Genomic DNA, 26,670 nt, shown 5'->3' with positions numbered 1-26,670 from the left:
CAGCGCCAGGGACCCGGGTTCAATTCTGGCCTTGGGTCACTATGTGGAGTCTATTTGCACATTCTCCCTGTGTCTGCGTGGGTTTCCTCCGGGTGCTCCGGTTTCCTCCCACAGCCCAAAGATGTGCAGGTTAGGTTGATTGGTTATGCTAAATTGCCCCTTAGGGTCAGCAGGATTAGCAGGGTAAATATATGGGGTTACGGGGTAACGTGGGTTTAGGGCCTGAGTAGGATTGTTTATGGTGCAGGCTCGATGGGCCGAATGGCCTCCTTCTGCACTGTCGGGATTCTATGATTCTAATCAAGGAGAGAATTGTTGCTGGGAATGAGAGAATGTTTTCTGTTTCAGGAATCCAATGTCAAACATCCCTAGGTTAAATATTGTAGAACTAAATAATAACAACTGTCATAACTTATATTTATATACTGTCTTTATTGTAATAAAACACCTCAAGGTGCTTCACAGAAGCATTCTGAGGCATAATTTGACACCAAGCAACATAAGAAGATATTAAAGTAGATGACCAAAAGCCTGGGCAAAAAAATTGTTTTTAAGGAGTGGGGTTCACAGGGTGTAGATGGTGTGGGGGTACGGCAGCAAGGACATGGTAGTGGCTTTCAGCATCTCTTGTCCCTTACTCATTCTGCGTCCCTCGATTAGGCAACAAGTGCCTACCCCTGAGACCCAACAAGAAAACATGATCGGGTTTGTTTCTCAGGCTCCCCATTTAGTAATTGCTCCACACACCGCTGATTGATTACCAGCAATGGCAGAATAGCGGGAATTAATGCCCTCCTAAGGAACTCAATTGGTGGCAGGGCAGATAGACCATCCAGAAGCCTCCCTGGCCTGATTAAATTCCTCGCCACCAAACCTGCCTCAGAGTCAGCATTAAATTCTGTCAATAGTGTGACATATATAAAGGAACGTTGAGGATTTGCCCTTATGTAAGCACTTTCTTGCTTCTCTCTGAAACATCTAAAACAAGTTTACATACGATGAATTACTTTCAACTGCAATCATTATTATTTAAGCAAATACTGCAGCCACTTTATGAATAGCAAGAATTCAGAGATTGCAATGAGATGAAATTTAGATTAATTCATTGCAAAGGCTGCTGTGGGATTAAGAATGTGGATATGTGGAATGAAATAGCCCTGTATAAGCAATTGACCAACAGTTCTTTTAAATAGTGAAACAAAGGAGCCCGCAGTTTCCACAAAGAATGTTTCCTTGAAGACCATAATGCTGCACATTGAGGCCACACCAAAGATTACTCATTATGCGCTCTGTGGAATTCAAAAATGGAACAGCAAGCTGAATGCTACCAAACTGAGGGCACCATTCTCTCGCTGTCACATACACGATTTTATATTGTTGAATGTTGATCTCACGCAGAATGTACAGTATGATCTGAACAGGTAAGTTTTTACAGAGATGGAATTTCATCAAAGATTTATTAATTTAAAATTAACTTCTGTCACAACCAAGGGGATATTGGAGATATGTTTTACAGTCAACTATTGTTTGAGTAAAATACAAAAATATAAAAAATGATAGAGTGGAATAAAATGACGCATCGATCATTAGATTAGGGTCTTTACATTTTCAGGATTCAATGTTTCCTAATCATTAATGCTTATTCATTGTGCAGCTAAGTTTTGGCATTTTATATTGGAATTCAGTTGGTTGTTTTAAGTTACATGGCTTGTAACGGCTATGAGATCCGTCTGCACGTCGCAAAAGTAGTAGGTAGTGAAGTTTGGAGTTTGGCAGCGATTTCATAAAAGAGCAGCAGAGTTAATTGTGCTTGTTCGTGAGTGCCTCTAGACCATAATTGTCTAAAGCAAGCACTTGATTAAGTTCAAGGAAATAACCAAGCTCACATTCCACTGGCCAGCTGTGTCCACACCCCTGTTAAGCTGATTTCAATAGTAGGTTTATAATTCAGCCAAGCATGCAGTGAGATTTCATTGAACAACTCGGTCAGCAAGCCCACCTGAGCTGAATCCCTTAAAGCCTTTGAAGACAGCCTGAAGCTCAGCCATCCATCAAAGCTTTGACAGTTAGCTGAGCTTCCACTATATTCGTAGTTCAGCTCTGCCACCTGGCCGTTTCAAAACTTTGAATCAGCCAAATAGATGGCTAAGTTAAACTTCAAGGAAATATTTAACACTATGGGTACATTCACATCATTTTCTCTGGATTTCACTGTGATTCAATGCAGAATAGCATTTATCCAGTGGGTAACGTACTTGAATACATCTAAAGACTTTTCCACTTTCACAATGCTGTTCATTCCATTGCCAGATGTCAGAGGTCATAGCATCATAGAGGTTTACAGCATGGAAACAGACCCTTTGGCCCAACTTGTACATGCCGCCCTTTTTTTTAAACCCCAAAGCTAGTCCCAAGCCCATATCCCTCTATATCCATCTTACCCATGTAACTGTCTAATTGCTTTTTAAAAGACAAAATTGTACCGGCCTTTACTACAATCTCTGGCAACTTGTTCCAGACACTCACCACCCTCTGTGTGAAAAAATTGCCCCTCTGAACCCTTTTGTATCTCTCCCCTCTCACCTTAAACCTATGCCCTCTAGTTTTAGACTCCCTTACCTTTGGGAAAAGATATTGACTATCTAGCTGATCTGTGCCCCTCATTATTTTATAGACCTCTATAAGATCACCCCTCAGCCTTCTACACTCCAGAGAAAAAAGTCCCAGTGTATCCAGCCTCTCCCTATAACTCAAACCATCAAATCCTGATAGCATCCTAGTAAATCTTTTCTGCACTAGGTGACAACCTAGCAACCACATTGTTTAATGTTAACTCACCTATTCAAAATAAAGCATTTCATTACGACATGAAGTTGAGCTCACCTTTCATATGAAACCCCAAGGCTTTTTACTCTTATGTGAGGAATAAAAGAATGACCAGGGTGAGGTTAGGGCCGGTCAAGGACAGTAGTGGGAACTTGTGTATGGAGTCAGTAGAGATAGGCGAGGTGATGAATGAATACTTTTCTTCAGTGTTCACCAAGGAGAGGGGCCATGTTTTTGAGGAAGAGAAGGTGTTACAGGCTCATAGGCTGGAGGAAATAGATGTTCGGAGGGAGGATGTCCTGGCAGTTTTGAATAAACTGAAGGTCGATAAGTCCCCTGGGCCTGATGAAATGTATCCTAGGATTCTTTGGGAGGCAAGGGATGAGATTGCAGAGCCTTTGGCTTTGATCTTTGGGTCATCACTGTCCACGGGGATGGTGCCAGAGGACTGGAGAATGACGAATGTTGTTCCTCTGTTTAAGAATGGGAATAGAAATGACCCTGGTAATTATAGACCGGTTAGTCTTACTTTGGTGGTTGGTAAATTGATGGAAAAGGTCCTCAGGGATGGGATTTACGACCATTTAGAAAGATGCGGATTAATCCGGGATAGTCAGCATGGATTCGTGAAGGGCAAGTCGTGCCTCACAAATTTGATAGAATTTTTTGAGGAGGTAACTAAGTGTGTTGATGAAGGTACGGCAGTTGATGTCATATGCATGGAATTTAGTAAGGCATTTGATAAAGTCCCCCATGGTCGGCTTATGATGAAAGTGATATATATAAATGATTTGGAAGAAGGTGTAACTGGTGTAATCAGCAAGTTTGCAGATGACACGAAGATGGCTGGAATTGCGGATAGCGAAGAGCATTGTCAGGCAATACAGCAGGATATATATAGGCTGGAAAATTGGGCGGAGAGGTGGCAGATGGAGTTTAATCCGGATAAATGCGAAGTGATGCATTTTGGAAGAAATAATGTAGGGAGGAGTTATACAATAAATGGCAGAGTCATCAGGAGTATAGAAACACAGAGGGACCTAGGTGTGCAAGTCCACAAATCCTTGAAGGTGGCAACACAGGTGGAGAAGGTGGTGAAGAAGGCATATGGTATGCTTGCCTTTATTGGAGGGGGTATAGAGTATAAAAGCTGGAGTCTGATGATGCAGCTGTATAGAACGCTGGTTAGGCCACATTTGGAGTACTGCGTCCAGTTCTGGTCGCCGCACTACCAGAAGGACATGGAGGTGTTAGAGAGAGTGCAGAGAAGGTTTACCAGGATGTTGCCTGGTATGGAGGGTCTTAGCTATGAGGAGAGATTGGGTAGACTGGGGTTGTTCTCCTTGGAAAGACGGAGAATGAGGAGAGATCTAATAGAGGTGTACAAGATTATGAAGGGTATAGATAGGGTGAACAGTGGGAAGCTTTTTCCCAGGTCGGAGGTGACGATCACGAGGGGTCACGGGCTCAAGCTGAGAGGGGCGAAGTATAACTCAGATATCAGAGGGACGTTTTTTACACAGAGGATGGTGGGGGCCTGGAATGCGCTGCCAAGTAGGGTGGTGGAGGCAGGCACGCTGACATCGTTTAAGACTTACCTGGACAGTCACATGAGCAGCCTGGGAATGGAGGGATACAAACGATTGGTCTAGTTGGACCAAGGAGCGGCACAGGCTTGGAGGGCCAAAGGGCCTGTTTCCTGTGCTGTACTGTTCTTTGTTCTTTGTTCTCTTTGTTCTTTGAGGAGGTGTGGGATAGAGGGAAAGTTGGCCGATTGGATAGGTAACTGGCTGTCTGATCGAAGACAGAGGGTGGTGGTGGATGGAAAATTTTCGGATTGGAGGCAGGTTGCTAGCGGAGTGCCACAGAGATCAGTGCTTGGTCCTCTGCTCTTTGTGATTTTTATTAATGACTTAGAGGAGGGAGCTGAAGGGTGGATCAGTAAATTTGCTGATGACACCAAGATTGGGGGAGTAGTGGATGAGGTGGAGGGCTGTTGTAGGCTGCAAAGAGACATAGATAGGATGCAAAGCTGGGCTGAAAAATGGCAAATGGAGTTTAACCCTGATAAATGTGAGGTGATTCATTTTGGTAGGACTAATTTAAATGTGGATTACAGGGTCAAAGGTAGGGTTCTGAAGACTGTGGAGGAACAGAGAGATCTTGGGGTCCATATCCACAGATCTCTAAAGGTTGCCACTCAAGTGGATAGAGCTGTGAAGAAGGCCTATAGTGTGTTAGCTTTTATTAACAGGGGGTTGGAGTTTAAGAGCCGTGGGGTTATGCTGCAACTGTACAGGACCTTGGTGAGACCACATTTGGAATATTGTGTGCAGTTCTGGTCACCTCACTATAAGAAGGATGTGGAAGCGCTGGAAAGAGTGCAGAGGAGATTTACCAGGATGCTGCCTGGTTTGGAGGGTAGGTCTTATGAGGAGAGGTTGAGGGAGCTAGGGCTGTTCTCTCTGGAGCGGAGGAGGCTGAGGGGAGACTTAATAGAGGTTTATAAAATGATGAAGGGGATAGATAGAGTGAACGTTCAAAGACTATTTCCTCGGGTGGATGGAGCTATTACAAGGGGGCATAACTATAGGGTTCGTGGTGGGAGATATAGGAAGGATATCAGAGGTAGGTTCTTTACGCAGAGAGTGGTTGGGGTGTGGAATGGATTGCATGCAGTGATAGTGGAGTCAGACACTTTAGAAACATTTAAGCGGTTATTGGATAGGCACATGGAGCACACCAGGATGATAGGGAGTGGGATAGCTTGATCTTGGTTTCAGATAAAGCTCGGCACAACATCGTGGGCTGAAGGGCCTGTTCTGTGCTGTACTGTTCTATGTTCTATGTTTCCTGACTGTAAACAGTGGTCCATGACATCTCTGTGCTGGTGTAATGAATACCGCCTTCCAAAACCAGCCCAACTCAATTAAAATTGCTGAAGGTTTGAAATACCCATTTCTTCAATTGTGCCAACAAAGCCGAGACATCTAGGTGCCGGAATCCCAGATTTGAGTCCCACCGTCATTTTAAAAGCCCATTGGTTGCATTTCAGCCCCTTTGTCTTTGAATTCTAAAAAAATGCCACTGTCAGGAATAATGGAAAAAAGTTGGAATAGGTTTGCCATCTTGATAATTGAAATCCTTTAGCCAGTGGAAGAGAGGTTGATTTTGCAGTAGTTCAGTTTATATCGTTGTACAATTAAACTTTTACTGTGACTGGCCCTTGTGTGGAGAGAAAAATAAGGAATGAAAACATTTTGTTTCTGTTAGGTATACCTGTGAAGACATTGACTTCAACCTCCGGACAAACAGCAGTGGTTTACTCCTTTGTCGATTCAATCACTTTAGTCTCATGAAGAAATACATTCAGGTTGGAGGACATAAAGATTTTGTTATCAAACCTAAGATCATGGTAAGGAGTGTACTGTGATGGTATATTTCATGAACATAGTTTGATCCTAAACAAGAATATGAACCTCATGCAACAGACTACAATGAATAACCTCTTGGTGCCATGTGAAGTTAAAGGAAAAGTTTTTTAAAAGACACATTTTAAATTTTACATGTTAAAATCAAAAATAAAATCAAATGGAATGAGACTTCACTATCCTAATAATTACCTCTCAGTGCCAGTGAAGTTGATGGGCAATAATTAATATTTATCACATTGTTAAATGAGTACTTTAGACTGGAAATAGACAAAGCTAAACTTCCTCTGGTGAGTTTAGTTTGTATCTGGCTCACTAATACGACAGCTTTATGTTACTCAATGTATTCCAGCGATGAGTCAGTCAGTGAAATACTTTTTCTTTGAAGCTAACAGTGGAGCAGCATCACTTGGACAGCAACCTTCGGATATTCTCATTTAACTGTGCATCTGGCTCCTTGCATGAAATTACTGTGCATTTTGAACATAAACATTTTGATTATTTGTACAACAAATTCTGGCCCACTCTAAGGAATATAAGTATTTAGTTCTAAGTCAATTCTGGTTTGTTTCAAACACCAAATTATTTTAATAGGATCCATCACTGGGGATGTAGAAAATGGGTACAAATGTACAAGACTAATTTGTTTCATTGTATTCAAGCGTCTTGTGATGTCTTATCTCCATTATAGGTGCACAATATAATTGCAATTGTTGTTTTAATAATGAACTGGGGATTAAAGATAAAGTAAAACCATTTTTAGGATTGTTACTTTTGAATTCCCATTTCTATAAAATACGAGACATTCTTATGGCCTCTGCCTGTCAATTTGCAATCTAGTAGTTCTGATTGGTAAACTCATGAATTCATTGGTTGAACCAAGCTGGGACTGCCAAAATTCAATTCTAATAGAATTTAGATCCCTCTGCTGAGTCCTTGAGTATAGACATATTGCTGGCAAGTGTTGTGAACAGGAGGAACGCCAATCATCTTATTACAAGTTATTCCTGTTTTTAACAATTCTCAGCATATTCCCTTCAATCATGTTTGAATTCTTCCTAGAAATCAAAGGATTGTTATTCCTTTTAGGCTATTTTCATGCTCCTCAAGAGTAGCAGTGGGTAAGGCCTGGAGTAGTCCATTCAGTTGGCCACAGTTGATTCATAGTCATCCATAAACTCAAAAAAGAGTTAAAATATAGGTTCAAGATTATGAACAGTGTTATATTTTCATAGTTGCTACATGTTCTCCAAAGGAGGACTGTGAGGTGGTGTAGGTTAAGAAATGTATTACCTTCCACCAGTGAGACCTGGATTTTAATCCAGTTCAAACTACTGAAATTGTAATATTTTCTGCCTCCCTTTCATTTGGTTATAAGGATGTTAAATAGATTTGAACATTCTCAACTTGGTTCTTTGTGGACTTGAGTCAGCTTTACAAAACTACTCGGGCTGTTGACGCATACTAAGAAAGACCATTAGGATTATTGGTCTTTTGGTCAATTGGTCAATTTCAGCCTCTTTTGAGGCTGAAATTGAGACATAGAGGATGGTAGAGGGGCATCTCTGGTCATAACAAGACTAATTTGCCAGTCCAGAGTGCCAGAAGAGCAAGCACGGAAGTGAAGAAAGGAAGAAGAACATTGGCAGATCACTCCGATTTGGGCAGGCTTAAAAGTTGGTTTTGCGCCTGGTGCCAAACGGTTTGCCATTGTCACTTTCTAATGGCACAAACTGGGTCAGGGATGATTAGCATATTTAAAGTTGCATATAAATGTGCATAGCCTATTCGATGCTGGATTCTCCCAGCTGCTGGGACATACCGATCCTCAGATGCAGCGGAGGCTGGCAAGAATTACTACTGGCCATGCCTGGGGGAGAGCTCAGAGGCCATTGAAGCCCTTGGGTGGTCGGGAACATGGCTGGGCGGTGCCCACCTAGCACACTGGCTGTGGCAGGGGGGTGATAATCAGGGTGGGCATATCAGAGGTTATGAAGGGGGGCATATCAGGGGTCATGAAGGGGGAGGGCACATGTCGGGAAAACTGGTCACCATCATCTTAAAATTTTAAATATTCAGCCATATTAAAACAATGTCCAACCAAAGACATTAAACAAGTACAGTAAACTATTCCTGCATCGCTCTTTGTTTCCACTGCAAGTGGACACACAAAGAGAAAAATAGAATAATTCCAACACAAATATCCGGTGGGCCCCAATGCTGGTGACCCGTATCAGGGAAGGGGTGGGGAAACATGCCATGTCGATGGGGGGGTGTCCTGATATCTGTGAGGGGAGAGAGGGGGTCTCCCAGTGCACTGAGATCAGAGCGCCCTTTGAAAAACAGCACCCGACCGCTTTGCAGCCGGGATCACTGGCATGTTTAGCTCCTCCCGACTCCAAAACTGGCGGGCAACTCACTGCTCTCCCAAAACTGACTGTGTGGGACGATTGCTGTCCGGTCCGTGCCAGACAGACAAGCGCAGATTGCTCCGGCTTTCTTGCCGTACAGTTTACTGTACTTATTTTTTTGTGAAAATCGTAGCTAGCACTTTAGGTCTCTGACCATTTACCATCCCTGATATTTGTGTTGGAATTATTCTATTTTTCTCTTTGTGTGTCCACTTGCACTGGAAACAAAGAGCGATGCAGGAATAGTTTACTGTACTTGTTTAATGTCTTTGGTTGGACATTGTTTTAATATGGCTGAATATTTAAAATTTTAAGATGATGGTGACCAGTTTTCCTCAACCCTAAGGTGATCTTGTTTGTAAAGCACTTCAGTTTCATTTTGGAACTGGTAGCCAACCAGGGTGATCAACAGGTCCCAAACCATTGCGCTTTGCTCTATCTAATTGACAATCATCTAGGAAAGTTGCCTCAGCTAGAGGTCAACGTGACAGAGATCTGTCACCTGCAGCAAGATTGTAACTGCCCATTAGGTATGGCCATATTTCCATTAACTCTATTTTAAACAGTCATTTTTGTTTCACTGTTATCTTTCCTTTTGCTTCTCATTGATTTCCTCCCATTAAACCTGAAAATGCTGATTAATAATTTTAAAATTAATTTCAGATTTCCTAAAAGCTGAGGGAGTTTTTGTGTGTGTGTGTGTGTGTCCCCACAAGGAGGCAATTTACCTTTAAGTGACCTCTCCCTTTAATTTTGAGCAGCAGCCATTTAAGTAGACTGTTCCTGATTCCGGAGGTGTCTCTGTAGGTTCAGTTTATGGATGAACATATTAAAAATAGTTACGTCATGTAAGAACCTGAGGGGGCTTGACAGGGTAGGTGGTGAGATGCTTTCACCATTGGGAGAGTCTTGAACAAGGGGACATAGCTACAAGATAAAGGGCTGGTCATTTAAAACTGAGGTGCGTAGACATTTCTTCTCGCAGAGGGTGGTAAATCTCTGGAATTCTCTGCCCCAAAGGGTGGAGGAGGTTGGATAATTAGAAGTATTTAAAGTGGAGGTGGATTAATATTTGCTAGATTGAGGAGTAGAGGGCAGTGGAAAAATGGCACAGAAAAGGAGTTGAGGCCGGCATAGATCAGCCATGATTGTATTGAATGGTGGGGCACCTTGAAGGGCCTGGTGATCTACTCCTGCCTCTATTTCTTATGTGTTTTACACTTGCCTTCAACAATAACTGGAAAAAAGATAAATTCAAGTCTACATAATTGCACCTACTCTTGAGTTTTGGTTAGCAATGGAGTAAAACTTACACTCTCGCTAAGCAATGTCAAGATCTCTGAAAATCTTTGATATTGGAAAATGTGGCTGATCCTAATTGGTTGATTAAAATTTAAAAATTCAAGCTCTGCATTTGCAGTTAATGAATTGTTTTTATCGGCAGGATCGACTGATCCTGCCCGTTAGTGGGATTTACCAGTGCCCAAGTCAATGGGTTTTTGGCTGGCTCACTGCATCCGCATCCTATCAAGGCAGGGTCGGGGAATCACAGTCGATGTTTTCCCTGTTTGGCATTAAAGATAATTGTCTGCTGTTACTAAAATCCCTGTATATTTTACTGATTAATTATATGTGTGAAGATTAGTCTCTAAGGGTCTCATTATACTGTTGTGTATCGGAGGAATAGTTGGGAGCTTTGGACTGATCGCAGTAACCTTGCAGCAACTCATTTTCCTTCCTGACCTATTCATTAATAATCTTGTTTTCTTTGTGCGCAGGTGAGTGAAAGCCTCAATATGATTTCTGCCTCTCAGTACGTCTGTGCTCCAGACAGTGAGAGCACAATGCTTGCTGCTCCTGCCCAGTTTCTCCTGGAAAAGTTCCTGCAACATGCAAACTACAAACTCTTTCCCAAGGCTGTGCGCAACAGTAAGAACCCTGTGTTAGCCATTGATTGCTACATGAACCTGGGTCCTGAGGTGAGACTTTGCCTAAATTAATCACTGCAATGAACTAAAGTTAACCATGCACTAATTCTGAGAAGCACATGTCACTATTGTGTTCAGTACTAGTAACATTTAAAGTTAAAGTTTGTTTATTAGTCACAAGTAAAGTTTACATTAACACTGCAATGAAGTTACTGTGAAATTCCCCTAGTCGCCACACTCCGGCACCTGTTCGGGTCAATGCACCTAACCAACACGTCTTTCAGACTGTGGGAGGAAACCGGAGCACCCGGAGGAAACCCACGTAGACACAGAGAGAATGTGCAAACTCTGCACGGACAGTGACCCAAGCCAGGAATTGAACCCGGGTCCCTGGCGCTGTGAGACAGGAGTGCTAACCACCATGCCGCCCCGTGTGGTTCTTTCTGCAATTCCTGATTCAAACACTTCAACAATAAAGAATGAGCATTATGAGAAAAGTGTGTTCTGAGTGAAATAGCAATATAGTGAAACTTTTTTTTAATGATTGTATTTGGGGAGGCAGCTTTTGAAATAAAAATGACAAAGAAGGAGACACTTGATAATTACTCATTGGTTTGTCTGGTCATCAGATTCATAAGTTCCTCAGCATTGCATTAAGAAATTAACTCCTGGAGATTGCAGATTTAATCAATAAAATTAAGATCAATCTATTGAATTCACACCAATACTAATTAATTTAACCAACCTGTATAGGGTAGCTGTCAAGTTTCTTCTGTCCTGTTATTGGAATCCATCATTTGACCTGTTTCTGACATAATTTCTCTTTTAATAATATATATTTTTCAGACCAGTTATGTAGATTAGACACACTTACATAGTTTTGCTGTACTCCAGTTTCACCCAACCTCAATAGTTGGCATCTACTCTCTACCACTATTATAGTGTTGCCACAAATTTCTCCATTAAATCTCAATTTTACAGTAGGGTATTTAGTTTTATGAATACTTCCAATTTAAAAATATGGTGGAAAGGTGACTCAAGTTAATGGCCTGTCTTCAACCGAGTACTGGGGCTTATTTCTAGAGGAATAGAATTGACAAGTAGCGATGTGTAAAGTTTAGACCACATTGGGACATTATGTACAACTCTGGTTGCCACATTATAAAAATATTATCCAGGGACTGGAGCGGGAGCAAAAAGATTAACAAGAATAATAACAGCTTATTCCTATCAGGAATTTGATTTATTATTGTCACATATACTAGCAGACAGTGAAATGTATTGTTTCTTGCACGCTATACAGACAAAGCATAGGGAAGGAAAAGAGAGGTTGCAGAATGTAGTGTTACAGTCAGATGAACTAGAGAAAGATGAACTTAATGTGAGATAGGTCCATTCAAAAGTCTGATGGCACCAGGGAAGAAGCTGTTCTTGAGTCGGTTGGTACATGACCTCCGACTTCTGTATGTTTTTCCTGATGGAAGAAGGTGGAAGAGAGTATGTCCGGGATGCGTAGAGTCCTTGATTATGCTGGCTGCTTTGCCGAGGCAGCGGGAAGTGAAGACCGAGTCAGTGGATGGAAGGCTGATTTGCTTGATGGACTGGGCTTTGTTCATGACCCTTTCTGGTTTCTTGTGGTCTTGAACAGAGCAGGAGCCATACCAAGCTGTGATGCAACCAGAAAGAATGCTTTCTATGCTTTACATGCATCTATAAAAGTTGGTGAGAGTTGTAGCGGACATGCCAAATTTCCTTAGTCATCTGAGGAAGTAGAGGCGTTGGTAGGCTAGCTTTCTTATCTTTTGTATCCCTCTAATGGCTGCACTTTCAGACAGGGAGGGCCTATAGGTTTGCTTGGAACATTGGCATCCATGTCTCCCATTGGGTGCCCTTCAACAGACAGTTGAACTGCTTCCATTTGCATTGCTAAACTGGAGGCTGACTGAAAAATCCTTGTTGGTCTCTTTGACGGTCTTTAACAGAGCTCTTAATGAATCTAATCATTTGCGCTTTCAAAATGGGAACGGTGTCAGGAAAGCAGTACACTGGCCAGCACTGGTAAAGTCAGGCTCCATCCCCTGTCATTCCCGACCTTGATGGGACCCTAAATTCCTGTCTGGAGAGTTTCCACTTGTGGGGGAGAGCAAAGCTAGAAGCCATTACCAAGAAATCAAATAGGGAAGTCAGAAGATTTTTTTAACCCGGGGAATGATGAAAATGTGGAATTCCCTGTTACCGGAGGGGAAATAAAATGGATGCATTTAAGAGGAAGCTACAAAGAACAAAGAACAAGAACAAAGAACAATACAGCACAGGAACAGGCCCTTCGGCCCTCCAAGCCCGCGCCGCCCCACGTTCCAGGATTGAATCCTGAATCCAGGATCCCCGCCCAATTTTCCAGCCTATCTACATACCAATATCCTATCCACCGAGCTGTCCCTCACAGCTACGATGCTTTGTTCATCACAACCTATTAACTCACCCCCACCCCCCCATTCCAGACCATGTGATCTCCAGGGAGAGGCGAAAACCCAGAGTGAAAACCCCAGGGCCAATATGGGGAAAAAAAAAATCTGGGAAATTCCTCTCCGACCCCCTGAGGCGATCGAAACGAGTCCAGGAGATCACACTGGCCCTGATCGGAAAATGCTTCCCAACCCTAGTCATTTCCACTTCCACGAACACCATATGAATTCCCTGCCCCCGAGACAGGTTCCCAACTATCCGCAGCTACATATGTATATGTGGGAGAAAGGAATAGAAAATAATGCTGACAGAGTTAAATCGGGAAGGGTGTAAGGCTGATGTGGAGCATGAATCCCACCATGGTCTGATTGGATTGAATAGCCTGATTGTGTGCTGTATATTCTATGTATCTAATAAGCAAGAACCAGATATTCCTTAATCACCTAACAGGTGTGTGTTTAACCTGTTTTATTTTATCCCATTCTTAGATTGCTGTCTGTTACATAAGTTCGCGACCTCACTCGGTTAACATAAAATTCGAGGAGGTGTTGTTCAGTGGACTTCTCCTCTACCTCTGTGACTCATTCGTTGTTGCTGACTTTCTCAAAAAGTTCCTCTTTCTTAAAGGTAACTGAGTTCTTCTTTGTACATCTTTTGCTGAATTGGCTTTGAGGAGGTGATGATGTGGAGATGCTGGCGTTGGACTGGGGTAAACACAGTAAGAAGTTTAACAACACCAGGTTAAAGTCCCAACGGGTTTATTTGGTATCAAAATTTGGTAGCCCATTGAGCCTGCACTGACAACAATTCCACGCAGGTCCTATCCCTGTAATGCCATGCTAGTCCCCCTGACACTAAGGGACAATTTAGCATGGCCAATCAACCTAACCCACACATCTTTGGACTTTACAATCTATATATATGATCTGCAGGGGGTTTACACAGAGAGATGTCAGTGTCTGCATGCTGGAGGGTTACACAGAGAGATGTCAGTGTCTGCATGCTGGGGGGTTACACAGAGATCTGGTTCCCACCTCAGTTGTTATCGTTGTTGTTGATGGCGGCTAAAATTTAAAACCCGCCGTGTACTCCTGGCCCTCTTCCGGCGGGGTCAGGAGCGCGCGGCAGGTTTTAAATTTTAGCCGCCATCAACAACAACAACAACTGAGGTAGGAACCAGATCTCTCTGTGTAACCCCCCAGCATGCAGACACTGACATCTCTCTGTGTAAACCCCCAGCATGCAGACACTGACATCTCTCTGTGTAAACCCCCAGCATGCAGACACTGACATCTTTCTGTGTAAACCCCCTGCAGATCATATATATAGATCGTAAAGTCCAAAGGTGTGCGGGTTAGGTTGATTGGCCATGCTAAATTGTCCCTTAGTGTCAGGGGGACTAGCATGGCCTTACAGGGATAGGACCTGTGTGGAATTGTTGTCAGTGCAGGCACAATGGGCTACCAAATTTTGCTACCAAATAAACCTGTTGGAGTTTAATCTGGTGTTGTTAAACTTCTTACTTTGAGGAGGTGGCCAGGGAACTTGACTGTTTGATATTTAGGTTTATTTGCTTCTCGTTGATAAGTTTCCGTTTTTGTCACCTCAGGATGTTCAGAGGCAACACTGGGTGGAAACAAACCTTAGGCCACCCCTTACTGGATAGTGCTCAGCTGAAATTGACAATGGGCAAGAATCAGAAAACGAGATTCTCGCTGCGGAGATATTATTTTTCCAATTTTCATGTCCCTCCCAATGATGTAATGGGGTGGGATCATAAATTGTAATAATTATAAATTTAAATACAGTTAAAGGGTTTCCTAACCATATGTTCCCCCTTAAGTAAATAGTCATACCTCGCCAAAGTAACATCACGCCGGCAAGGTTTACAAATTATCAGCACACTGACATGATTTACAACAGGTATTTAAAAACGTGAAGCACTCAAGGGGAACCCATCAGGGATGCAAAGGTAAGTAGAGCCCCCGAGGAAACATGCCTAGACAGTGCCCTGGCATGGCCCTCTGGCACCCTGGTACTGCCCTCTGAAGAGCCCCGTTGGGGTGGTTCCCCTTTTTGGGGGGGTAGAGAGAGGGGGTTGCCCTAACGCTTGTGTTGGGGGGTGGTATTGCCTCGATGCTTATGGGGGAGGTTACCCTGATGCCTATGCGGGGGGGAGGGTCAAATGGAGATTGAGGCACCCCTTATAGATGGCGCCACGATCTCTGTAGAGCCAGCATTGGCAATTCTGTCAGGCCCCATGCCACTGAGTGACGGTAGAAACCATGTCCCCAGGTTCTCTGTGCACAGAGTGCTGGATAATCTGCAGGGAAAACTCAGCTATGCAGCTGGAGAGCCACACGCCTGGGTAAGATACTCTGTCAGAGAGTTGGTGCAGACCCAATGGGCCGAATGGCCTCTTCTGCACTGTAGGGATTCTATGGTTCTACCTCTTGAAACTGCATCAAGTTAGCTTCTCTCTTAACATTTTACCCATTTCTTGTTGCCACAGAACAGTGTGTCACTTCACTTCAGCTACTGCTGCTACAATGCACAATCAACCAACATGATGATGTCTTTTGCTTTTTCCCTTCCCCTACAGCTTGGAAAGTTCTTCAAATGGCAGATAGATTGCAATTAATAGCAGTGGGCTCCTAGCTCTTGTTATGAAGTGGGAGAACAACACTTTAATTTTTTTTGTGAATTTACATAGTTTAGAGGATGAGCTTTGAAAGTTTGTAAATTAATATGACTTGCATTTAAATTTAAAGGTGCCACACTCTGCGTGATTTGTCAAGATCGAAGTTCATTACGCCAAACTATTGTACGCCTGGAGTTGGAAGATGAATGGCAGTTCAGGCTGCGCGATGAGTTCCAGACAGCCAGCAGCAGTGATGATAAGCCACTTTATTTTCTTACTGGACGGCATATTTAAACTCACTTTAGGTGGCAAGAAACAATAAGTGAGGCTGATGGGTGGCACTAATAACAGTATGATAAAGCACAATTTATAATTCCATGAAAAGGGTAAGGTGGCACAGTTGTGTAGAAAAAAACATATTGACATTTGTCAGTAGTCTGATGAGTCACTTTAACAAACTATTACATCAGAACAGAAACATAGCCCTCAGAGATAAGAGAGGGCTACGTTCTGAGGTCAGTTTCTTCAGTAACTCCAGAAAAGAGTTTGTTATGCGATTTGTGAGGAAAATGGCTTTACATACGACCTGGTACATCAACCGATTCAACATGGCAGGAAAAGGGCAGCGTGAGCTGCAGAATGTGTATTTTTCCATCATGGGTTTGACCAGTACTACTTACTTTAAAACGTGTCTAAAGTAGGCTTGGATCAAAGAAGAGTGAACTACTGTCAATAGAAATACTTCACTTGAAAAGAATGGAACCAAAGTGGAATGAAAGCAATTGAAGATTGTATGTTGAAGATTCTCCACCGTCACTATTCTAACTGTACATAATTACAGTTAAGCTCAGGGGTTTACACATAGGTGACAGTGGAGAGGGGTTGTCCGTAATCATGCTAACTATTCTTATAGTTTTTGTTGTTTTTTGTAGCGTATGATTTCATACTTATTTGATGTAATACTTCACCCTTTTTAAGTATTTTTTTAGAAAGCTCACATATCTTCTGAATGTTTTAATCTAAATTCATTGCTAGGGAGATTGCAAGAGTTCATTATATGATGCTTTGTGGGGGTATTGCTGTAAATTCTAATGGCATCTTGTCTCCAAACATTTTCTGACTCTACACAATATAGGCCTTTGTTAATTTGCTATTTCATTTAATAGAATTGTCTTTGCTCTCTCCTGTATATCCTCCCCAATAGTACTTTTCTATATATTGCACAGGTAGTTGTATGCTTTTGTTTATACTTATTGTTTCATTGACTCTTAATTTCATACAAGTAGCCATCCATAATGCATTGAATTATAGCTTTTGGTAGGCTGAATGTGCAGTTTTGACACTCAGAATACCTACATTTTTTTTACATTTTAAATGTTAAAACGGTAAAAGTTAAATTCTGTTCAAAAGGATAGAGGCAATGTGGGTTTTCATTTTCCTTTTTGTATGACACATACATGAAAAGAGTAAATGTGCACTAGTATCACACATCTTATGGTTCTCTGCTGTGTTGCCTGTAATGTGTCTTTTTTTAATATTCTCTCTGTTTTAAAGAAATGTTCTGCAGGTATACAAATGAATGTAAACATTGGTTCAGTTGTAATTTCATCCTAATCACCACTGTGCAACACTATTTCACATTGAGTAATTTTAAGACACTACAGCAGTCTTAAGTCTGCAAGAGACTGTATATAATTCATATAAAAGATGCAATGATAATGTCAACAGCAATTCAAATACAAAAGGGCAATTGTATGAAAATTTTATATTAGTTATTCCCCTCCCCACAAATTTGATAATCTAAGCATGTACTGAGGATCATAAAATCATGACTTTTGATACAAACTAAAATATTCAAATAAAACATTCCAAATTGACACATAGAGAGAAAAAATAAACATCTTTACATTACAGTTGGAAAGGGCCAGTACGATGTTAAATTCAGACTACACAGGCACAGCTTTGCCAGCAACAATATGCATGTGCTCTGATAGCAAAGGTGGGTATGGGAATTGTAGCTGATTGTTATTAGTGAGGTAACTTTTAAAGCAAACTTTAGTACTGTAAATATTGCCAATTACAAATGAACATTTTTATTTTACAATGTAGTTCTTTCTCCCTCTGCACTGTACACAGTTTCTTGTCTGAATTTTCACAACAATAATTGTAGAACTTTGAAAACTTTGATATTCACCCAGTGTTATGTGAGCTTTGTACAAAAGGTATCTCTGCCTTAGGGGTTTATGGATTTTAAAGATATCCCATGATATTGGCGTTGGGAAATGGATTATGGCACCGTAAAGGGTAAGTCTTATTGTTACAGATCTCAGGTAGCTTTGTATTACATGAATGTATTGCTGAAGTTCAAATTCCGCTGACAGGACAAAGTGCTACATTTTGCTTACTAGGGCTGAGACTAAAAGTGGCTAAATAAATTATAGACCTCTCCATCTGAGTATTTGGTTTATATGTACATTTGCAACAGGTATTGTTTGGATCATGTCTTGTCCTTCTTAATCTAACCTTCAGTTATTGTGAAATCAATATATTTTGCTGTGATTGGCAATCTGCCAAAGCATGGCATCCAGTCTTGTCACTGAACTTCATGCATTTTATGGTTGAATGTATGCTGTGTTAGTTAGAACATCATTGTAAATTCGCTTTTAAATTTGTAGTGCATAATATAAATTCTTCTGCATTTGTTGTATGCTACATACCATGAACAAGTTAGACAGGCCGATTGGAAAAATAAGAGGAAACTCAAAAGTTTCAGGCTGGAGTGATAACTTTCTGTTCTAGTTCTGTTCTGTAAGATTGTTCTTAGACAGGCTGCTGCTGTCCTTCTGCTGGAGGATAATTTCCTGGTGTACTATGTGTCGCAAATGTGAAACATATTCTTTATAAAATACATTTATGATTATGCTGTGCATAGCACACAGCCAATCTTTTCCAAATATTAGAATGACCTGCTTCCATCCATGTGAGCTGCATTGGAAGATTTAAGTTTGGTTTAAGTTATTTTTTTTCTTTTTTAATTTGATCTAACTCTTGACCTTGATAGCATCCAGGTTTCAAATGATGCATTAGTTCCTTAAAGCCATTCTGTGCCATAAACTGCAGCTGCTCCAATTTGAAATTCTAGCAAAGAGCGAAACACCAGAGATTGCATTGCCTTTTAGCAATTATCAAGCCTGCATTGGTAATTATCAGTTGGAAAAGAAACATCTAGGCAAAGAAAAGCAGAATTAGTCCGAGCAAAACTTTGCCCGTTGATAATTAATCCTTCATAAAATCTCCCGTGAAGAATAACAAGATGTGAACACAGGCTGTTATCTAAAACCTACTTCCACATGGTTCTCAAAAGCATACAATTATAGAACACTGGTAAATTTTGATAATATCTTAAGATAGTCTTCAGTGTTGATATGTCAATGAACAGATGTAATTTAGTCTATTGTATCCTGAAATTAAAACAGAAAAAGCTGGGATGTCAAAAAAGATCAGATTAATATCTCAAAAAGGTTCACATTTAATGTGTGACCCTTCATATTTTAGATCTTGTGTTTTATATCATGGCACGGCAGCAGCCAGTGCATCTGATCTTAAAATTTTAGGCAGCCACTTAAATGTTTTCTGTTCCTCGGCACTCAATCCATATGTAGAACAGGAAGGGAATGAAGGAAAATCAAACACTTTCAGAAAAGAATTCCCTGTCAGAACATAGGAACATTAGACTCAGGAGCAGAGAAAGGCAGTCAGACAATTGAGACTGCTCCAGCATTTGTTAAGATCATGGTTGATCTGATTGTTGTCTCAACTCCACTTTCCTGTATGTTTCCAACTCTGGTTTCTTTTCAAATTGTATTTAAGACACAAGTGGCCATATATTAAAAGCTGCAAGAGGAACCAGCACCAGTCTCCTGATCTCTACTTTGTGACAGGTTGTCTTTTCCAAACACTGTTGAAGCTTTGGTAACTAATACTCCGAGTTCTTGATGCTTGAGGATCAGGAATCAGATTCTATAACTTCTCACTTTGGTTCCTGATAAATGTGATCTTTTAGTGGTGTTATTACCCAAGAGGAATTCATCACAAATATAAACATGCCAAGGATCCATAGAATCCCTACAGTGCAGAAGGAGGCCATTTGGCCCATCGGAACTGCACCGACACTCCAAAAGAGCATTCTATCTAGGACCACTCCCCCACCCTATTCCTGCAACCCTGTCCATTGATCATAGCCAATCAGCTTAACCTACATATCTTTGGACACTGAGGGGCAATTTAGTATGGCCAATTCATCTAACCTGCACATCTTTGGATTGGATTAAGGTGAAATACATTGATTTACCGCTACATGCCTTGGTATGGTATGATTTTGTAGAGTTTTTGAATATTTAAAGTAATTAGGAATACAGTTTATTGATAAATTTTAGTTAGCCGATCATAAATTGATCAGTGATTCTGCCTAGCATGGTTCATGTAGCTCATTCCCAACCCAGGAAAGTATCTAGACCTTGGATCATGTTCTAACCATTGACCATCAGGGGAGTTGTAACAGTATCTTTGAAGAGTTTTGAGAATCAAATGCTAATTGCAGTAATCCCCATTACAAGGAAATGCCATATCTGGGGCCCCTTGTGCACATTGTCTTTCTGTCATTTGCCAGCATCCAGGCTTTTGGACACCAGTAGGTTCACTAGATATCACCAGCACAGAATGAGGCTCACTGAAGCTAAGAAATCCAGTGACAAATTCTTAGCCAAATTCTGATGTAATAATTATGTTACAAAGTCCACTTCAAGGCATCCTTGATTAGAGTAGACTACGTTGACTCTCATGAGAGAGTTCAATAGCAGGAGAGCCCAAGGTTTTCTACTTCTAATCTTATAGCTTTCACACTCATCCTACACTGTTATCCTACCTATGAACCAGAAGTAGGCCACTTGGCCCTTCGAACCTGCTCCACCATTCAATAAGATAATTCATGGCTGATCTGATTGTAACCTCAGCTTCACATTCCCACCTACAGCCAATAACCTTTCACATCCTTGTTTATCAAGAATCTATCTAGCTCTGACTTAAAAACAGTTAAAAACTCTGCTTCCACTGCTTTTTGAGGAAATGATTTTCAAAGATTCATAATCCTCTGAGAGAAAACAAATTCTCATCTCTGTCTTAAATGGGCCACCCCCTGATTTGTAAATGGTGATCCCTGGTTCCAGGTTCTCCCACAAGGAGCCACTTCCTTTCTACATCCACCCGGTCAAGACCTCTTGTATCTTGTTTCAATCAAGTCACCTTTTACTATTCTAAACTCCAGTGGATACAAGCCTGGCCTTTCCAAACTTCCCTCATGAAACAACCTACCCATTCCAGGTGTTAGTCTAGTAAACCTTTTATGAACTTCTTCCAACACATTTACTGGTTTTCAGGCTCTTTACATAACCTCTAGCTATACTTTCCTAGGCACTTGAATTATATAAATAGATTTGGCTTTGGCAGCAACATTACCATTGACAATATCTGGCAGGGAAGCATTTCCAGCTTTTGCTCCCCCTCCCTTCCATAAGATCTTTACAGTGCTCAAACATCATTACATCTTGACACCATGTCTCAAAATGTGGTTCAATCACTGGCTCTGTTTCCATTGCAGCCTGCAACGCCCTTCTTCCAGTATGTGTCTTGAGTAATAGGCACACTGCAGATAGAAGTAGACTTTAAATGCTTAAGCACATCTATTTTCTGACTATAGAATGGTTGCTTTCATATCTAACGGTTCATGGAATAGATATGCAAAGTAACACAATTGCAAAAAAAAGTAAAAGTAGAATATGCCCACTTGAAATCCCGTACATTGTGTGTTAAGGAAACGTCCCACTCCAGCCTGAATGTTCCTTTAAGGTTTTCCCATGAATTTTCCCAGTTGATTTGGATAGTTTACTCAGTGGTCTGTGTAGGATATCTTCATTCAAAAAAAGTGAGTACTACACCTGAAAGTGAGGAATCTCTTTTTTGTTGCATGTAAACAGTAGTTGATTCAAAATTAGTGTTAGTTTAGCTGTAGAATATGAACAACTTAACTGTGAAGCTTAAATTATGCAATGGCTTTTTGAAACTCCATAGGATGTTTGATCTAATTGCTGCTTTATCATTATGTTAATTCCGAATTTAATTACTTTTGCATCCCTAAATATGGTAACTTTTTTTGCCAACCAGACCTACCTCAAGTTTCAACATTTGTACAATGTTTGTGTTAAATTGTCTTACTGCAATTGTGGTTCCATTTTGTTTTGAATGTGTTAGTTTACTTTGAATGTATTAAATTGACATTTAAACTGAAATATTGGTTGAAATGATTTCTTTGCATCAAAAATAAAACATTTTTGTCTGTAGTTAATCTTTCAATGTTTCTGAAAGATGTGGAAGTAGACACTAAAGTTTATTTATTAGTCACAAGTAGGCTTTCATTAACACTGCAATGAAGTTACTATGAAAATCCCCTAGTCGCCACACTCCGGCACCTGTTCGGATACACTGAGGGAGAATTTAGCATGGCCAGTGCACCTTACCAGCACTTTCGGACTGTGGGAGGAAACCGAAGCAGCCGGAGGAAACCCACGCAGACACGGGAACAATGTGCAGACTCCGCACAGACAGTGACCCAAGTCGGGAATCGAACCTGGATCCCTGGTGCTGTGAGGCAACGGTGCTAACCACTGTGTCACCGTGCCGCCCCCGTGAACTTTCATGAGCATAATCAATATTATTCAAAACAAATTATTAATATATTAGACAATTAGAAAAGTGATCAAAAGCCAATCAGAGCAACTTCTTTTATATTAGGTATTATATTTATATTACACAGGTGGAATTGAAAATACAGCACAGAAACAGGCCATTCATCCCAACTAGTCCATGCCAGCATTTATGCTCCACTCATCTCATCCTTCCTCATCTAACTCTTGTCAGAGTAATCCTGCATTCCTCTTTTCCTCATATACTTATCTAACACATCCAAAAATGCATCAATACTATTTACTCCAACTACTCTTTGTAAGTTTAAATTCTGTTCCCACAATGTAATGTATACCATGCTTCAATGTACATAAATGTCCCAAAGGCACTTCACATAAGGGAGAAATGGATGCTGAGTAAATGGTAGTACAAGAGAATGACTTGAAGGTGTGGTTGGAGACGTAGGCTTTGAAGATGGAGATAGCGGTAGGAAGTTGGAGAGTTTCAGGAGAATGATGATTGGCTGACCCACTAATTGGAGCATTTAGTAGAAACAGAAAGAAAGAAGGACACAAGGTGTGGTAAATATTGAGATAGGGTGGGGTGAAGCCATGACAAGCATTTTGAAATATGGCATGTTACAAATTCATTGCTTAGAGACATTATTAATATATTACTTAAATATTTTGTATTATTCTCAAACCACATATTAGCGGCTAATTATCCTCATGTTGGGTATTTAGAATTAATCAGAATTCTCAACTACAAGTATATATCACTGGTTCAAGTATAGCATTATTAGGGCTTTTAAGTTATCTGTTTTAATTATCTTGTCACTTTGATACTCTAAAACTGGTTTGCCAGCCAGCAGCATAAAATTAAAAGGAAAGAGCTAATGTTTTGTTGGGAGTCTACAATGTCTTAACACCTTGTAATTGTAGACTTGTGTTTTTTGTTGATAGCTTTGATTTCCAGATCACACAGGTTCAAGGTGCGTGCTGCTTATGTGAAAGAGGGAAAAGTCTGGAGAACACAGGAGATCATTGGGGACAGTGAAAAGCAATATTGTATTGGTTAGGAACCCTATAGGTGGATTATCTGGCTGCGCTCGCCCCAAGACCAGAAAATCCTGCCCAAGGTCAATGGACCTTTGTTTGTTCCTGTCCCGCCCACGATGATTCCTGTGGTGAGCGGGATGGGAAAATTCCATCCTGTAAGTATATCTGCTGGTTGATACTGTTCTCTGTAGCTTTGAGTTCGGAAGGCTGTATTGCCTGCCGGGTGCCAGAATTCAGGGCATATCCTTGAGGCTGGAAAAGAACTTGGAGAGAGAAGTGAAGGATCAGTTGTCATGGTACATGTTGGAACCAAAGACATAGGTTAAATTAGGAATGAGGTTCTGCTGGTAAAGTTTAACGAGCAAGGTTCAAACTAAAACACAGAATTTCACAGGTAGTGATCATCGCATAGAGGCAAATGGACTAGAAGATTGAATGCATATCCGAAAGAATGGTGTGAGAGGCAAGAGTTTTGCTTCAGAGAGCACTGACAGCAATATGGTCGGAAAGGTGAGCTTGTTCTTTTGCAACTCCTAGACTATTAATCCAGAAACTCAGCAAATGTTCTGGAGATACAGGTTCAAATACCACTATTGCAGATGGTGGAATTTGAATTCAATTAAAAATATGTGGAATTAAGTGTCTACTCATGACCATGAAACAATTGTCAATTGTCATAAAAATCATCTGGTTCACTAATGTCCTTTAGGGAAGGAAATCTGCCATCCTTACTTGGTCAGGCATACATGTGACTCCAGATCCAAACAATGTGGTTGGCTCTCAACTGCCGTCTGAACAAGGGCAACTAGGTATAGGCAACAAATGCTGGCCAGCCAGCGACGCCCATGTCCCATGAATGAATAAACAAAAACTGGGGTGGGACTAGTTTCCTGGCAAATCGACTATCTGTGGCAATAGAGCTTTAAAATAACATGATGTGGAGATGCCGGCATTGGACTGGGGTGGGCACAGTACGAAGTCTCACAACACCAGGTTAAAGTCCAACAGGTTTATTTGGTACCACAAGCTTTTGGAGCATTGCCCCTTTATCAGGTAAGTACCTTTAAAATAATAAATGGTGATTGGGAAGATTCAGGAAAGGGTAAACTGAAAAGCAGTAGGGAAAATATCGTGGCTGTAGAACAGAGTATAAAAATAAGAGACAGGGAGCATTAGAGGCAAAGATAACCTCAGGGTAAATTAGTGAAAAATTACAACTGAAGTAATACAGTATGTGAAGATGCAAAGTATTCACAACAAAGTAGATGAATTGATAGAAAAGATCGAAATTAATAGGCTTTATCTAATAGTAATTACAGAGAAGTAGTTGCTGAGCATCCAAAATTCAGAATGAAATATTCGACTTTATTACAATTATGAGGTTTAATATGATTATTATGTTTTGGGACTGTGTGTAAATTTAAGGTAAAATTAAGGGGTCGTGTGACTTGTTCTGAAGTCTGACAGTATGTTTAGGTGGTTTGATTGTTATGGATCAGTGAAAGACTTAGATTATTTTACTGGGAAGAATGTGCAACGTTCAATGGCAGCAGGATGTGTGTTAACTGTGGAGGCTCTAAGTCTCCAAAGTCCCAGTAAAGTGTTGAGACTATTGAGTTGTAAACCATTGTGCTTTAAACTATACATTTAGTTCCAAGAAATAAATATATTTAGTTCCAAGATACTTGGGGCTCTGAAGGATACCTAATTAGCATTTCTACCTAGATACAAGGCCCATGTGATTCACATTGCCATAGACAGAGATGCAGAGGAAAGCATTGTAAAGATTAGATTACAGCCTTTCCTAGAATATCGTAAGACAGTGACTTGAGTCTGTCTGGATACAGAAGAGAGGGAGCAGCTAGAGGTCAGAAAAATCTTTATGGTTCAGCATTGGGGGATGCAAGTGGAAGATCATGCTTGGATTGAAAAAACAATTTCTTGGCGATCAGTGATTAGTGGTGTGCCTCAGGGGTCAGTGTTAGGACCGCAATTGTTTATGATTTGGAGTTGGGGACCAAGTGTAGTGTGTCAAAATTCGCAGATGACACTAAGATGAGTGGCAAAGCAAAGTGTGCAGAGGAAGCTGAAAATCTGCAAAGGGATATAGATAGTCTAAGTGAGTGGGCGAGGGTCTGGCAGATGGAGTACAATGTTGGTAAATGTGAGGTCATCCATTTTGGTAGGAATAACAGCAAAATGGACTATTATTTAAATGGTAAAAAATTGCAGCATACTGCTGTGCAGAGGGACCTGTGTGTCCTTGTGTAGGAATCTCAAGGAGTTGGTTTGCAGGTGCAGCAGGTAATTAAGAAGGCAAATGGAATTCTGTCCTTTATTGCGAGAGGGATGGAGTTTAAAAACAGTGAGGTTATGTTGCAGCTATATAAGGTGTTGGGTGAGGCCACACCTGAAGTACTGTGTACAGTTTTGGTCTCCTTACTTGAGAAAGGATATACTGGCACTGGAGGGGGTGCAGAGGAGATTCACTAGGTTGATTCCAGAGTTGAGAGGGCTGGCTTATGAGGAGAGACTGAGTAGACTGGGGCTATACTCATTGGAATTCAGAAGAATGAGGGGAGATCTTATAGAAACATATAAAATTATGAAGGGAATAGATAAGATAGAAGCAGGGAAATTGTTTCCACTGGCAGGTGAAACTAGAACTAGAGGGCATAGACTCAAAATAAGGGGAAGCAGATTTAGGACTGAGTTGAGGAGGAACTTCTTCACCCAAAGGGTTGTGAATCTGTGGAATTCCCTGCCTAGTGAAGCAGTTGAGGCTACCTCATTGAATGTTTTTAAGGCAAGGATAGATACATTTTTGAACAGTAAAGGAATTAAGGGTTATGGTGAGCGGGCGGGTAAGTGGAGCTGAGTCCACAAAAAGATGAGCCATGATCTTATTAAATGGCGGAGCAGGCTCGAGGGGCCAGATGGCCTACTCCTGCTCCTAGTTCTTATGTTCTTACATTCTTATGTTCTTAAACCTAGCTCTTTGATCAAGTCACCTGTTCTAATATCTTCCCCTTTAGCTTGATGTCAAGATTTATCTGATTACTCCCCCATGAAACACCATGGCATGTTTTAAAATGTTAACAACACTGCTACATATAAATCAAAGTTATTATGAATAAATCCCATGGCAGGAAGCAGCTGCTTTACTTCTAA

General features: G+C 41.0%; 1 protein-coding gene across 1 annotated transcript in view; it reads left to right on the top strand.

The window, feature by feature from the left end:
• greb1l (GREB1 like retinoic acid receptor coactivator) overlaps positions 1–22,038 on the top strand; it is a 139,176-nt gene extending 117,138 nt beyond the window's left edge. The window contains exons 30-34 of the mRNA XM_078216079.1: positions 1,194–1,421; positions 6,100–6,241; positions 10,447–10,647; positions 13,551–13,689; positions 15,834–22,038. Of these exons, the coding sequence (XP_078072205.1) occupies positions 1,194–1,421; positions 6,100–6,241; positions 10,447–10,647; positions 13,551–13,689; positions 15,834–15,997 (874 nt within the window). The 3' untranslated portion in view covers positions 15,998–22,038. The remainder of the gene's footprint in view (positions 1–1,193; positions 1,422–6,099; positions 6,242–10,446; positions 10,648–13,550; positions 13,690–15,833) is intronic.
• The last annotated feature ends 4,632 nt before the right edge of the window (positions 22,039–26,670 follow it).

Source organism: Mustelus asterias, chromosome 7, assembly GCF_964213995.1.
Source record: "Mustelus asterias chromosome 7, sMusAst1.hap1.1, whole genome shotgun sequence".
Taxonomy (NCBI): Eukaryota; Metazoa; Chordata; class Chondrichthyes; order Carcharhiniformes; family Triakidae; genus Mustelus; species Mustelus asterias.
Note: the sequence above shows the minus strand (reverse complement) of the source record. Positions and strands in the feature narration are given on the sequence as shown.